General features: G+C 41.3%; 1 protein-coding gene across 2 annotated transcripts in view; it reads left to right on the top strand.

Annotated features, from left to right (window-relative positions):
* The window catches only part of ell (elongation factor RNA polymerase II), a 35,038-nt gene that overhangs the window by 7,083 nt on the left and 12,817 nt on the right, over positions 1 to 15,138 (top strand). The window contains exons 2-3 of one of the 2 annotated variants that reach the window (XM_035652706.1): positions 7,230 to 7,274; positions 14,763 to 14,884. In XM_035652706.1, coding sequence (XP_035508599.1) covers positions 7,230 to 7,274; positions 14,763 to 14,884 — 167 coding nt within the window. The remainder of the gene's footprint in view (positions 1 to 7,229; positions 7,275 to 14,762; positions 14,885 to 15,138) is intronic. The other variant, XM_035652707.1, reaches the window with a different exon arrangement.

The following is a 15,138-nucleotide window of genomic DNA, read 5'->3' on the forward strand; positions in this document are numbered from 1 at the left end:
TGTGTAGTGAAGGTTTCAGACTGATGTTCCCCCACAACAAAGAAATGGTGCACACAATAGATTTGCGTTGCCATTTCAAGCACAAGATCAAAGGTTGGCTCAGCGCTCGGAGACGGAGAACACTAAAAGCTTCAAGAGGTTTCTTTCTAGCTGTGACGAGCCAGTTGCAGTAAATGCACCGACCTGTTCAAACACACATCTGATGCTCTTCTGTCACAGATATTTTAAAGGAGTAGACCAGTACGCCACATTTTTACCCACAGGACGTACTCGCCAGTGATGGACGCACGCCGAGTATTGAGAGTCGGGACACCCAGTACCATTTCACCCTAGCAGAGTGCTCTTTCCACCTCTGAAATCCTAGACAAGTGGAACATCTCATCAGTGTGACAGTGATGCAACTAAACACCTGACAATGTGGGTGCCACAGCCGTGCCCATAGGGATTGAGACACGGCTATTCCTGTGTGCATGTACTACAAAACAAAGAAACCCTTTGGCAGTGCAACCTGAGAGAGAGTGGACAGTTACCCTCGTGTGTGTTAATCTATTCTATGGAAGTCTTTATGAAGAGGCTGGTAGTTTTCCATGAATTACACCCAGTTTATTATACTAATAATCTATACAAGAGCGTGTATATGTAGCATTTAAACAGTTTCTAACATATAACATTTGCTAACTTATACAACTTTGTTGCAATGTACCATCTATCATCTTATTGTTAATGGTCCAGTTGAGAGTCTTGGGCTTGTTTACTATGTCAGGGAGATTGTGGCCTAGCTGGCAAACCTTATACCCAATAAAACACTCACATGAGAAACCTGAAAAACAGTTTGATAAAAAATACCAACATCATCTTAATTCAGGCTTATTTACTCTCAGTTCTCTGGAGAACACATTCGACACGTTTTGGCAAAGAAATCTGGCACGTCAAGGACTTCTCATCCAAAAAAAGGACCTGCCACAGTGTCTGCCTCCACCAACCAGTCAAGTTGCCGTTTACGTCCATATTCGTTCCAGATGTTTGGTCTAGATCTTCATTCAGGAGATTCCACCTTTGCTCTCGTCTGTGTCTCTCCTTTTGTGCATGTTGTCTTTGTCTCTTTCTCCCTCTGTGTGCTTGTTCTTTTTTAATACCTGTGTGATTGATGTGGCTCGAAGTCTGGATCCATCCTTCATATATATATATTTAAAATCGATCTGTAATCTTGTCATTGTGATTGTATACCATAATGTTTGTCTGTCCTAGGAGAGGCATTCCTCCTCCTTTCTTCCGTTTGGCTCATTAATGGGGGTTGTTCGTCATCCTAGCCGAGGGTTTAAGAAGAGAGGATGTCATTTGCTGTACAGATTGTGAAGCCCCTTGAGGAAACTCCTTGTATGTGTTCACGTGCTTGGCCAATAAAGCTCATTCTAGATCGAGCACAAAGTTGTGGCCATGACGGTAGATGCTTCAAATATGGACGTTGCCACTGCAAAGAAGCTTCAAAGCGTGGCATCTCAACCCCGCAGCACAGAAGATCTCTAAAATCACCACTTCATCATCACTTTTATCCTATTAGACCTTTGTGTAAAATGTTGTTATGATTGGCGTAAAGAATTCTGTCTTTTGTGAGGTAGCAGCGACCTTGACCTTTGACCACCAAAATCGAATTTGTTCATCCTTGAGTCCAAGTGGACGTTAAGTTAATTAAAATTCCCTCCAGGCATTCCTGAGAGATCATATTCACCAGAACGAGGCGACAAACAACCCAAAAACATAATCCCTCTGACCATGGCTGTCGCTGACACAGAGGCATATTACTACAGCTCCTCCACACCTGGACAGACTTTATATAATACGATCGAAAGCTCCAGGACGGCTAATACATGGAGCTTGTGATGAGATTTTCACTTGATGTGAATACTTTTTTCTGAGTAACAAAGAGGTGGAGTCTCAGACCCTGACTGCATGAATGGTAGTGATGTTAAATATGATATGTGGTGGTTGTTGGTGTGGCTGCTGTATACATAAACACACATGCTTTTTTATTTAATACTGTGAGGAAATGTGCAGTCTGAAGGCAAACACTTATGTTGTCGTACGAAACAGACTTGAACAACATTGTCATCAGTTCAGATTCGTCGTGGGCTGCTGGACTGTAACTCCACGCTACGTCCAGCTGATCCACATTGTGATGCCTGTAGGAGCATCAGGGCCTTGTCATGGATCCGTGGTCAGGACCCGGACTCTGTCCCGAAGGTTAGCTCTGTGGAACGTTCTGGGCTCAGGTCCCAGAGAATAGTGACATGTCAGCAGCCCATTCAAATGAACAGGCTGAGGGTAGCACTATGTTAGCAGTGCTGGGAGGGGAGAGGGGGGCACGGGGGACGGGGGTGTGTGTTAAAACTGGTGCTGTGTTCAACATTGCAGGGGTAGACCAGGAAGTGTGGCTCCATGAAAGGTCTGGTGTTCCTGGATAGGCTCCGAGCGTTTAGAGCTCAGGACAAAGTGGCACAATATTAAACTGTTGGCTAGATACATGAGACGGTAGCTTTCTTCTTTTTATCTCATTTTTAATTTGATTTAGTTTAGGTCAAGAAGGGCCGTGTCTTCGATCTCTGATATGATGCACAACATGGCAGTCAGTCATGTCTTTGTGTAACCAGTCTACAACCACGCCTGCAGCTCTGTGAGTCTGTACTGTACAGTGGTGCTTATAGCTGAATGACAACATGGTCAATGACAAAACGAACAGCAGATAGTCTACCTCAGTTCAGAATACTAACATTTACTAAACTGTACCAGAGTAATCAACTGTTGTCGTAGAGTGAAGTTTAGTTTAGTTTAGTAGTTACTTCATTGACTCACTCTGGTCCGCCGTGGAAGTTCTGCTAGTTGTTCCCTGCACTTCTAACAGAATAACAAGAAGTCCAAAGCCAGTCTGTGTCTGGACCGTGTTTGGTCAGTGAGAAGTGTAAATGTTCACCTGCAGTTTCCTGTTGCGATCCAGTCATACTTGTTTTTAAGGTGAAGCAGATCACGCGACATGGTTGAGCTACGTTTGAGTCAAAAAATGTTACAGGCTAAATGCAGTTGCAACAGTAATTTCCACTCGTATCTTCGGATGTTTTTGTTTTGAAAGAGAACTTATTCTAACTAGTATCTTTTTCTATGACACACATGTAGAGTGTGTTGTCAGAGTGCTGTAACTGTGCAGTCTCCCTGCCTCTGAGCCTATGGAGAGCTGTTTGGAGGCGAAAATGCTGCAAAGCGCTGCCTGCTGCCTTTCGGTGTCCATGTTAACCATTTGCCCCGCCACCATGATGAAATATAACTATCTGCCCATCACCTGTATTTATTGGAAATAGTACAACTGCTGTTAGTGATTGCACATATAATTGTCGATTGAATCTGAAACAGAGCGGAAGACCACAGCACCACAGAAAGAAGCTCTCCCCTTTAAGGTCCCCTTATTCAGACCATTATTGCAAATGAATTATAAAGATCAACTGTACGTATGATTGGAAAAGTGCAGAGTAGCAGAATAGCTTGTTGACCGGTGCAGAGAAATGCGCCTCTGATACGAACAGCTCGGCTCGTTCGCTCCTTTCTATTCATTTTGAAAGAGTGACGGCCAACCTCCAACACTAGCCAGGGCCAGTGGTGTAACTTCATCACTCACCTAGTAACTCGGTATACAGACTATCGTACGTAGAGCTTAGCCTGCGTGCTGCGGTACAGATCGTTGAAAGTAGATTTTAGACATTGAGTTACAGTTTCTTTCTGTTTGAGAAACACTGCATTGTCTGCAAATGCAAACTTTGATTATACAGAAGTTTACAAACACACACTTTGAACATTATCATCATCATCATTTTTATTATTAAGCCAAATAATCACAGACTCACTACAGGGCCACTGTTTATTTGAAGTAAAGCTCAAATGGACCGTTTACATATAAGCTATAGGAACACACTGTCCACAGGCAACAGAGGAGACGTCCCGCTGCTGTTGGGCTGGGATTACTCTGAGCAGCATTCAGGGGGAATGAATTACAATATAACATATCTGAATATATTTCTTGTCTTTCCCCTGATGGTCTGAATAAGTCACTGGAGTTGTAGTTTGCCACTTTTAGAAATAAAGTTGCTAAGAGGCTCTTAAAAGTTCCTAAATCTAGCAAGAAAACTGCCATGTTTGCAACCCCGGTCTCTTTCTGTGATCAGTTTTGTATATGTAAGCGTGCATCTGACGTAGCATAGAGCTCGTGCCAGTGCCACTTCACATTTTTCAAATTTCAGCAGCTAATAATTAAAATGATGTATGTGTGGAATATACATCATTTTTATTTGGACTGAAGCATTTCTCTGCTGTCCAAGACACTGTGTCTTTATGTCACAGGGGCTATTTTTATTGTCCCTGTGAGGAGGAACATTAATGGACCAAATGTTGCTGCAATCCGTCCAATAGTTGCTGAGACATTTGACCAAAGAATCAAATGTTAACCTAATGTGGGACTGGAGGTTGAGGCAGGGGGTCACTGGAGCTTGGAGGCGTTATCCTGTGGGGGACGTCAATGTCTATGTAATGTCCAGCGAGCCATCCGGACTGAGCCATTCCTCTAGTGTGGCTAAAAAACAATTTGGTCTACAATTTGATTCAAAAGCTTTTGCATTACTGTGAGAGGACACATCTAATTATGAGGCCATCATCATTACTTAGTCCGGTAATCACAAATAATCCCAACAAACTACAAACAAACAGAAGCTGAGATACACTTTAAGATTGGACTTTTTGTACCAAACATAAAAATTAATTCAACAAATTGAATAATTTCCCAACTTGTTGGAAATGATTTTGAGTTATATACTATTAGTGGTAATAGTAATAACAGTACACATTAGTACTTAGTCTAATTAGTGATGGTACAAATTGAAAGATTTCACCACTGGCAGGATTAGATGGTGAAATTGTCCCAAAGATTGTTTCTGTCATTTTAGGTAGTTTGGTTTTTAATTAGTTAAGTGATACTATAAAAAGGGTTTTACATCATGATTAACAGCTTGAGTCGGCTGGGTGTATGGGCGGGACCTCGAAACCACGGCTTCATGTTCCTTTGTTCAAATGCAGTTGTTACTTAACATCTGTATTTATAAGATGTGAGAGTCGCCTGTTTTAAAGTCGTGGACTTTGGACGTAAGAAATAGGAAGTTACAGTGTTTAGTGAAGCTGCACAGAGGACAGAAACTGACCAGTCATTGTATGCATGCTCCATATCTGTGGGTCTGGATCAGGCAGGAACACAAAGCACATTGTGTCTTTAACAGGCTTGCCCTCCCTTCAACTCGTCGCTCTCTCACTTGATCCGCTAAAGTAGCACCAAGGAAGAAGTCGGTGGAGTAACTTCCTCCTTTTGATGTTCATAAGTGTTTAGTTCCTACAGTCAGTGAAATGCCAAAAATTATTCCTCTCATAGTTCACAATTCGGTAGCATTTCCTTAATAAAAGGTTTTTTTGGGGGGAAAAGGTTATATTCAACACCACAGCCTAAAACTAAACAGATAGATGAAGATACAGTTTAGGTTGACTTTGCAAAGACAGATTGTTTTTGTTGTTGCTCTCTGTTGCTGCTTTGTCTTGGCATGAACATCAGCATCAGCTTTACATTGTAACGGATACAGCCAACATTAGTGTAAAGCATTGGGCCGAACAGTAACGGCTGTCCAGTTGCTCCAGTCAACCAGAATCAACCAGAATCGGACCACTCTGTTTACCATTGGTTGCTTCTGCTTACCTCGTTTGGCAACAACTTGTTTTTAAAATGTCCCGCTCTATCTGTAGCCTTTCTGTAAAATCTTTGCTTAGGGGAATTACAGTGCTGCGGCCTCTTTGATTTACTCCGTTTGAAACTGATTCTGAGTTATAAGAAATTAAAGGATAAACTGAAACCCCCACTACCATGGATGTGATACTGAAACCGCTGAATACGTCCGAAAGCGAAGTGGAAACTCTGTTCAGCCCTTCCTCTTTTCCTGCATCTCCAAAACTGACATAACTTGAAGGACGTCATTTTTCTGTCTATTATGATTTATTATATAAATAGGCCGTCTGACGTTTAAAAATTGATTATCCACAGTATAAAAAGTGTTTTCCTGGCCTAACTAATGATTATTTTCATTATCGATTTAATCTGCTGAAAGTTTTTTTCGTAAAATGTCTTGTTTTGTCCGATCAACAGTCCAAAATCAATATTAAATTAACTATTACATAAGACACAGAAAACCTGCAGATTCTCACAACTGAGAAACTAAAACTGGGGAATGTTTCGCCTTTTTGCTGGAAAAATGACTCAATAGTTTCTGATTATTTTCTGTTGGCAATTAAGTAATCGTTTCAGCTCTTAATGTTAACCATTAACATGTTTAACCGCTGTTATAATGACTGCATTACTCTGTCACATGATGGCCAGACTTATCTGAGTCTTATTTGGGAAGCTTCTGTGTCTGAAAATATTTGAAAAATGTCCGTGGTGAGCTCCAGCTATTGGTGCCTGGCTGACTGGACATCAGCTCACACAGTCAGTGTCTGTGTTTGTCAGGTGACGGCAGACATGCTAAGTGGTTTAGCTTGAAGAGGAAATGAAGTGAAGATGATGGTCTTACGTTGCAGTCCTTACATTTTCAGTGGGTTCATTTAATGGGCAGAGCAACGGAAAGATTCAAAGTGTATTCAAACTGGAGAAAATCTTACCAATCACATATACTCTATTTTTATTTTCATGAGTATTTTTCATAGATGTAAGAAATGTTTATCTGTAGTTATAAAACTGTGTTCTTGAATAGGACATATTTCAAGATAAATGATCAAAGCGAGTAGTTCTTGTTAGTAGGCTCGGCCTGTAGAAATTGGGTACACGCTGTACTGAAACCCGGGAGTATTTGTGTTCATGTGAACTGGTCTTATGCAAATTTGAAATTGTACTCTCATAACTTTGAATAGAAAATTATATTAAAATTGTGGTTTGTCTGTGTGGCTAACATCTCGTTGAAACAAAGGTTTTTATGTAAATCTTTCTCGGTCAGCCAGTGTTGAACTGTTTTATGTAGGAGCTTGGATAGACATGGCACCAGGTCTTCTTCCCCAAAGAAAAAAAACAAGGGAAGAAAACAAAAACTTTGCCTGAATTGAATATTTTCACGTGTTTATGGTCACAATTATTTAACCATGCTGTTATTTGTCTTTTCCAGGTCCTGTCATCACGACCACTGATCAGGTTTAATGGAAACCAAGGGGTAAGAATATGTTTCACTGTCTCCTATAATCCAGTACATACAGTGTTGTTTAGAGTGAATTAAAATAATAAAAAGTGTTCATTTCATCGGGTATTTTTACAGTCGGCCTGCTGAATCACCACGGTTAGCTGCTAACACGTGTTTCCAAAGTTAAGGTGTCGGCTCAACAACAGATTTTTGAGAGAGAATATGTGGAAGTTCAAACGCCAACTTACATACACACTTTTTTAAAACAAGACATATGATTATGCCAACACTGGTGTCAGCTGCAAGCTAGCTATTCCTCCCCCCCTCCAACATGACACTTCAGTGCCATGTCTTAAAGTGGCTGCCTCAGAGAGCAGCAAGAAAGATGCTTGCAAAGCTGTTCTGAATTTAATGATGTACTTTTTGCCACACGTGTCATGTGCTGTGTCAACATTGCTTGGTCTTAATGCGCTACTGTCACTGAAGCCTGATTAGGCAATGTTTTCTAGCCTCTTTGGTTTATTTAGTTTTGGCTCCTAAATGTGCCAAATGTCAGCGAGGCCCCTCTTCATCTCTTGCATGGCAGGAAACATTCTTCTGAACCTAAAAGGGCAGGTTCACTGCTCTCAATAACTTGTTCTGTCAGTATGTCTTTCCCACTACGTGGTGTGGGTGTCGTATAGAGAGATGAAGGATAGATCGTGTTTGCTTGTATTCTTTGCAAAATACTTGTTTTCTGTCAATACACTCATGTTTACACTCATGTTTCTGTCCATAGTAGGAACTCTGGCTCATGATGAAATTGGATCCTAATGCACTAGTCTCTCTGAGACATCTCAAGGAAACTGTAGAGTGATTTGAAGGACTGATGATTTCCAAATGTTGTTTTAGAAATTGGATCCGATTAAAGGCTGCTTTCAGTTGTTGAGACCTTGTTTGTGGCCCACTGTCTAGTGTCATTATGTTAATGTAATATTAATAACAGCTTCAGTTATAAAGCGAGGGCCGTAATCAGAACAGTTGAGGAAACAAAGCAAGCTTGAGACAGCAGACTGAAAGCTGCAGGTGTTTGTGGTGGTGTTATTCACCACCACCGCAGCAAAGCTAAACGCTAAAGTTACCTCTGCCTGGGGCGCCCGGTTGGCTCAGTGGGTAGAGCTGGCGACCCACGTACCAAGGCTGAGTCCTTCCCAGGGTTCGAGTCCGACCTGCGGCCCTCTGCTGCGTGTCATCCCCTCTCTCTGCCCCCTTGTCTGTCTCCAGCTGTCCTATCAAATAAAGGCATAAAAGCTGGAAAAAAAAAACTTCAAAGTTACCTCTGCCTGTCTCAATAAAAGTTTGACTTGGTGAGGAAACAGAAGTTGTAGCAATTAAATAGATTGTGTGATCGTTTTTCTATCCTAGAATAGAAACTGTGCTCCTTTCTTCCTGTTTATGATAATGGCCAAACTCACACTAGGGTGCCAGTACTCTTTCTATATGAGCAATTAACTGTCCCCATGAAGACCATAAAACCTGTGTGCTTACAAGCATTCTCTGAGCAGCTGCGTCCTGCATGGGAAAAGGCAGGGTTTGCATGTGCGAGCCTGCCTAGCCTGACTAGCGTTGGCAGAACTGGTGTGCTGTCACGTTTCAGTTTGGTGTGTCATCCAACGGCTGGTTCATTTAGTGATTTTTGCCTTAGGTACAAAGTTTTAATTGGCTATCCAGCTTTGTCCAAAACATTGTCTTAATAGGCTCTTTGTACATGATCACAATGCCTCCAACAGAGGATTTCTAGCATCTTTATGGTATTGGTCTTGACAGCTGTCTTAATCCTCCACTCCTAAAGATGCCCTCGTCTAGTGTCACAGCTCACATAGGACATCAGTTGTAGTATAAAATGTTCTCGCACAGGTTGGCACCATATTGAGAAATACAGGCTGAATGTGGGTCCTTGGTTCAGAAGGTTGATTAATTATTGATTAATGACTGCTTACTACACTGGTCTTACCCAAAGACTCAGCATATAAACTTCTCCATTTGCTAAGGAGGATCGTTGTGTTGTTTACCCTAAAGTGCTTCCTCTTGAAGCTTTAGAGTTGCCACATTTCAGCAGTGACATTGGGAAATATATATATTTTCTAGTAAGAGTGGCTGAATATTGATGAAATGGCAAACAAAAAATGTTGGCTAATTACGACACCGCAAGAACAAGGAGCTGTGCCTATTATATTGGATCACATCTCGTCTAATACATCAACATTTAATAGTTAGTACATCCCCACACATGGAAAAGGGGTAAAAAGCTGGGAGTGCTGGAGGAACTAATCAGAGCAGTGGCTTGTTTACATTGTGACCTACAGGTACATAACAGGTACATTACTCTTAAAGTTGACACTCGGCACACAGATAACAAGCAAAAACTGCTTACAAACAGCTGAACTCTCACATTATAGCACAACACCTGCCAACACTTCATCCTGACGATACTGCAGTGTAACACAAACAGCTTGCAAGCCTCGGACAGCAGCAGCATGACTAATTTGTTCAACGCGTCATTGTTTTATGTGCACGTTGTTTTAAAGAATATGACTGTAAGACTTTGATATGATCATTGGTGTAATTCAGGCCTGTGTATTTTTTGTTATGGTCAATGATTGCTGCATTTATAATAGAAAGGCATTATATAAGCTGCCACTCTGCATTGAGTGTTGCAATAAGTGGCATTCATTATCCACACACACATCTTGATACGTTTGATGCTGCCATCCTACTGTCATGCTTTTGTGTAAAATTGGGAACAGTGTAGTGCAGAACACTGCAATCCTGCATAGAGCCAGACGCAATCTTTCAATCTATTTCACTTAATGATTTATCATCAGGAAAAATCCATTTTTCTAAGAATCAATTGTATCTGTACCAACAGGTTGAGTTTGTCTGCATGGGCAGATAATCTGATGATGATAATAATAATAATAATAAGACTGTTGTAGAAAGAGTTTTCATTAACTGGCTTTAAATCTCCATCTTTTTAGCAGACATTAAATGTGTTGAAAGCCTATCTACACATGTAATACATGCATATGTGTCATGTGAAGTCATGTTTGTCAGTTTTAGTCAGATGGTAGACCTGATGTTCATTATCTGATGTTTTGAGGCTGTTGAAATGGTAAAGCAATGGATGTATTTTACTGATGCAACAGGCTCACCGTGAAGGAAATCTGTTACTGACGAGATCAGAATGCTAGTCAGAAGTTGGAAAGTGGCTAAATTACAGAGCAGATGGCCTGGCTGTCACAATTAGATCCCACATTCATTAACTCATATTCATTCATCTTGTACAGCTCTCCCTGAGCTCTGACTAAGTTCACACATAACAAGTTTCTTGTACCTTTTTTAGAAAGGAAAGACTTTAAAGACTAAAAATATACAAAAGATGAAATGAAACACCGTCAATGAAGCTTGTATTCACTCTCTGCTGTTTCTCTTGCACATTTCATTCTGGCTGTTGATTTGACTTTAAGCACTCTGTTTGCATATTTTATGTTTCAGATACATGCTTCCTTTTATTATCGCTGAATACGTAGCCTGTAGCAATGAGTGTATGGAGATGTTCTGTACTTCTCTCACACTCGACCCCCACCGTCTTTCTGCCTGAGTTGCTGTTTGTTTCGGACTCGCTCACTCTGATTCTGGCCAACAAGGATGACATTTTGCCATTAGGCCATCGTTGAGCGTATGTGGCTAAATATCGATTTTATAATGTATCTGGTACCACGGACACCAGTCGACCTCTATCCACAGCTGTTGGGCCATGTAGCATGTTTAATTGGTGGCAGAGGCAGTCAGAGCGAGAGGTTCCTCAGTGGCTTTTCAGCGTAGCAAATCACCAATGTCATCCTTTAGTTAGATTTTTGTCTTCCACAAGTCACAGTCTGACAAAGCCATTTCAAAGTCTGTTGATCACTGCAGTCTTTACAGAGCGTTCTGCCTGAAGCAAAGTACTTGAAAAGTCAACACATTCAATAATCTTTAATGTTGTGTTTGTGTGTCAGGTCTCTATCTCTGTCTCTGTCTGATTTTGTTTTTGGTCTCTTTGCTCCCTCTCTCTCCCCTGGCCTTGGAGAGAGGACTAGACGAAGTGCGTGGGGGTCGGCCCTCTCCAACGACCCCAACCTGAAAAGAGGCATTGTTTGCTAGATGCCATGCTGAATTAGAAGATTAGGCTAGCTGCAGGCAAAACAAGGCGGGGTGGTTGGACAACCTGTTCAAAATCCACTTCCACCCATAGACAATTATGTATAAAGGGGATTATTACTTGTAGAGATGCTGTGTTTCATTGTCAGTCCTTGCCCTTCATCCAGTGTTTTAAGTAATCTCTCCAGACTCTTTAATGTGTGCTCTTCTGCTTTTTTCCATTGCTCTGTTCTGTCTCGGTTTTGTGGCAACAGCAGGCTAAAGCTCTTGAAGCTCTGATAAAGACTTTAACAGATGCTGTTGCGTTTTCAATTTACAAGTTAAGCGGATTTTAACACAGGGGTTTTTAGTTTTTCCTAGGAGAAGAAAGCAGTTGGGTTTACAAAAGAATGTTAACTTGAAGTTGGAGTATCCACAGCTAGATTACCTCCTGTTGTATTTCAGGGTGGACCAGTACAGTTTAGAAAAGTGCTTGACATCATATTCTTGCCAGACTGGATCAACTGATTCGTCATCGGTGTGTTGGAAAGTTGATAAATTGTTGAATACATCATATAATGTCGATTCTACATTACTTATCCATTTTTTTTTTTTTTTTACTTGAGATGCACCATCTTATTTTCAACGGGGTCCGCAGACACAAAAGCATGGACAAATTAAATTTCAAGCATCAAAAAATGCCCCCATACAGCTTTGCAATGAAATGGCTTGTTAGCAGCACCCGGTCTCACAGCGCACAAAGAGACTGTTGTGCAGTCTAGTCACAGTAAAGACAAACTAGAGAAAAGCCCCACTCACTAACGACAAACAAGGGAGTGTCAGCTTTCATCTTAATGATGACCCATTTTCTTTAGAAACTGTACCCTTTTATGATTGAGTAAAATAATGTAGAACATTGTGGTTGCAACACTCACTAGTTTGTTCAACCAGATCCTGAGCCATTTGGTGTGGAGGAGCGTCTTTCATCCTCTACGATGTGAGTCAGTGAGTCAACTGAGTCACTCCCCCAGTGCCTTGCCTTTCAGTTAGTTCCTCTACCTCTTAATCATCTCTGGATTCACACACTCAACCTATCTGTTTCTGCAAGAGTGTCGACAGTAATGAGATTCTACCAGCTGTAGATTCAGATGGTTTTCGACACCAAGGCACAGTGCAGCTTATGTCACTGGCGACCTTCCCACAAGTAAGCATTATCCTGTATTCAAACTGCTACAGCGTTCCTACACTGTCATTTTCACCGCGGTGACACCCTCATACAGCAAAAACTAAATTGCAAGAGATTGAATGATCCTGGAGTAAGCCATCTAAAAAGACATCCGCAAACTGTGTGCGCGAGTTGCTTTTCTTTCTTGGTGTTTCTCTGTTGGCTGTGATTCACATTAAAGCCGAGATACGTGTGGATAGGTGGGTAATAGTGCCATGACTGGTTTTTCTGTTGCTAGCAGTGGCATCACTGGCTGGTTGACATCCGTAGCTTAGATGTAGCTTTAAACATAATGTAGGACTTAGAGAAGAATGCTGTGTAGGTGTAGTAGTTCCTGTTGGGCAAGAGACAGGGATGGAGCAGCCAGTCAAAAAATAGTCCCAAAAAATAAAGGGCAAGAACATTCAGAACTTATAATGTTGACATATCTTGTTACACAGAGCTCATCACAAGGTTCCAGGCTGTCCTTTGTGATGGGGTTAAAGATTTTTGTGGGGGTTTTTTTCCACCAATGCTGCCAAAAACTGCTCCACCTCCACCTCCTGCTGTGATGAGTGTGTATGTACTTGAATATCGTAGTGTGCAGTCCACAACCTTTTGGTGTAGGAGGTCTTCATCCTGTGTTAATTGACGGCAATAGTAATGACAATATACTATAGTATCATAGTTTGTCCTTTCAAATTGTATCTCAAAGAGTTAGACTACAGCAGAGGCAGTGTGTGTTATGTTCCATAGGCGTGGAGCATTATTGATAACTGAGAACACGAGGGCAAATAAAGAACATTGTATTTATTTATAGTGGCCACCTGCACCAGTCACACGTGTCGAGACCTTTGGTAAACAGAGCTGAGCTGCCCACAGTCAGACCACATGTCAGTCGCAGCGGTGAGTCACAGGCTGAGCCTCTGAACTAGGTTAGGTCACTGGAAATGAGCTGCTCACTGGTCTAGAGGACCTGCACTGGGGTACTAATCTAATTGGTAACGTCAGCCATCTTTTGTTACCCTGGCTTAGTGTAATGCAGAGTCCTTGCCTGTGACACCACTTGAACTCGTGTTCAGGAAAACAGAGCACAGTAGGGGGTCAACCTGCCAGGCCCTCCTGGAAACACAACCCTCTGCCAGTTTCTAGTCTGAAACTACTCTAACTGGAGTTTTTCTCTACAAGACTCCGTCAAATGAAATTACTCTTGAATACACATTCTAATGATAGGCTGTTTAAACTGGTTTTGAGTTGAAATCAGGTAGTTTGGAGTGGCGAGGCAAGGTTTCAGTGTCGCACTGTGCTTTTTCTGCTCTCTTTTACACCTCTCTTTAAGAAGATTACCGACTACTGCATTAAAAATGTTCCAAATGTTCCAAATGTACCCTTTTCACCCAGTGCCTAACTGTAATTATGCAAGGTGTATTTTTAAGCAAGAATGCAACATCTGCATCCCAGTTGTCACTCACTGGTCAAATGATTAAGTGTCTGGCAGTTTGCTGGTGATTAGAGGTTTAGAGAAATAGGTTGCACTAGTTCACAGTGGTTAACCACACTTCCTGTGAAGTCTTTTAACAGTTCGCACCTGTAATGTGGGAGGAAGGTAATTCTGGGGGTGGAAAAGGATGTGCATAATATATCTGTTGAATGCCAGAAACTGCAGAAATACCTATCATAGTTCTTCTGTTATAATAATTTACCCTCTCCTCCTCCAGCCACACATTGGGAACACAATTAGGAACACTCATAAGCTGGAAGAAGATATGGCAGTAGATTTTAAACTGCATTTTGTGAGGTTTTTTTTTAAGCTGGCAAGAAAATACCTTGGGCTCATTCACAACTTTGCCTTGTCTGAGCCAGGTTTTCCAAGTATACAGCATTGGCATTTGTTTATAGTACTGAAAACGTCAGAGAAAGAAAAGGGCATTTAAGTCTACAAATAGGATGTGGAGTGCAGTTTTTGTTTTCTTAGTTCTTGCCTGAAAAGTCTCTCACTGATGTTGATAAGATACAGGCCATTTTTCTTGGAAAATGTTCTTGAAAATTTTGATTTATTAGGAAGGTAGGAACTTGGAGGCTTTTTTCTGACATCAATTCATTTAGAACAGGAACTCATGTTGATTTCATATGTTTGTTTTTTTCTTTGTCTTTAACAGAAAATTTCGATACCACGGTCAGAAAATTCCAGTGAACTGCAAACGTTTACTTTCTACCTGTCAAATGTGGGCAGAGATAACCCCCAGGGCAGCTTCGACTGCATCCAGCAGTACATCACGAGGTGAAGGCCAACACTGGATCTCACTCACTTTCTTCTCTCTTTTATCGAATGTGCAGCTAATCTTTCGTTTTCAGAAAAGCTAATTCAATAACTGTAATGTCAATGTTACATTAATTGTGAGAATTTGAATCATGAGCTTGCTGTCTTTGAGCTCTGTAAATTATCTGAGTTTCCAGGCAGACAGTCTGTTTGTTTAACATAGTTGGAACTGAGATGAATCAGCAAGACACTTTATATCTTCTTCTTCTTCTTCT

Source organism: Morone saxatilis, unplaced genomic scaffold (genome assembly GCF_004916995.1).
Source record: "Morone saxatilis isolate NCDOM2014 unplaced genomic scaffold, NCSU_SB_2.0 Contig12, whole genome shotgun sequence".
Lineage (NCBI taxonomy): Eukaryota > Metazoa > Chordata > Actinopteri > Moronidae > Morone > Morone saxatilis.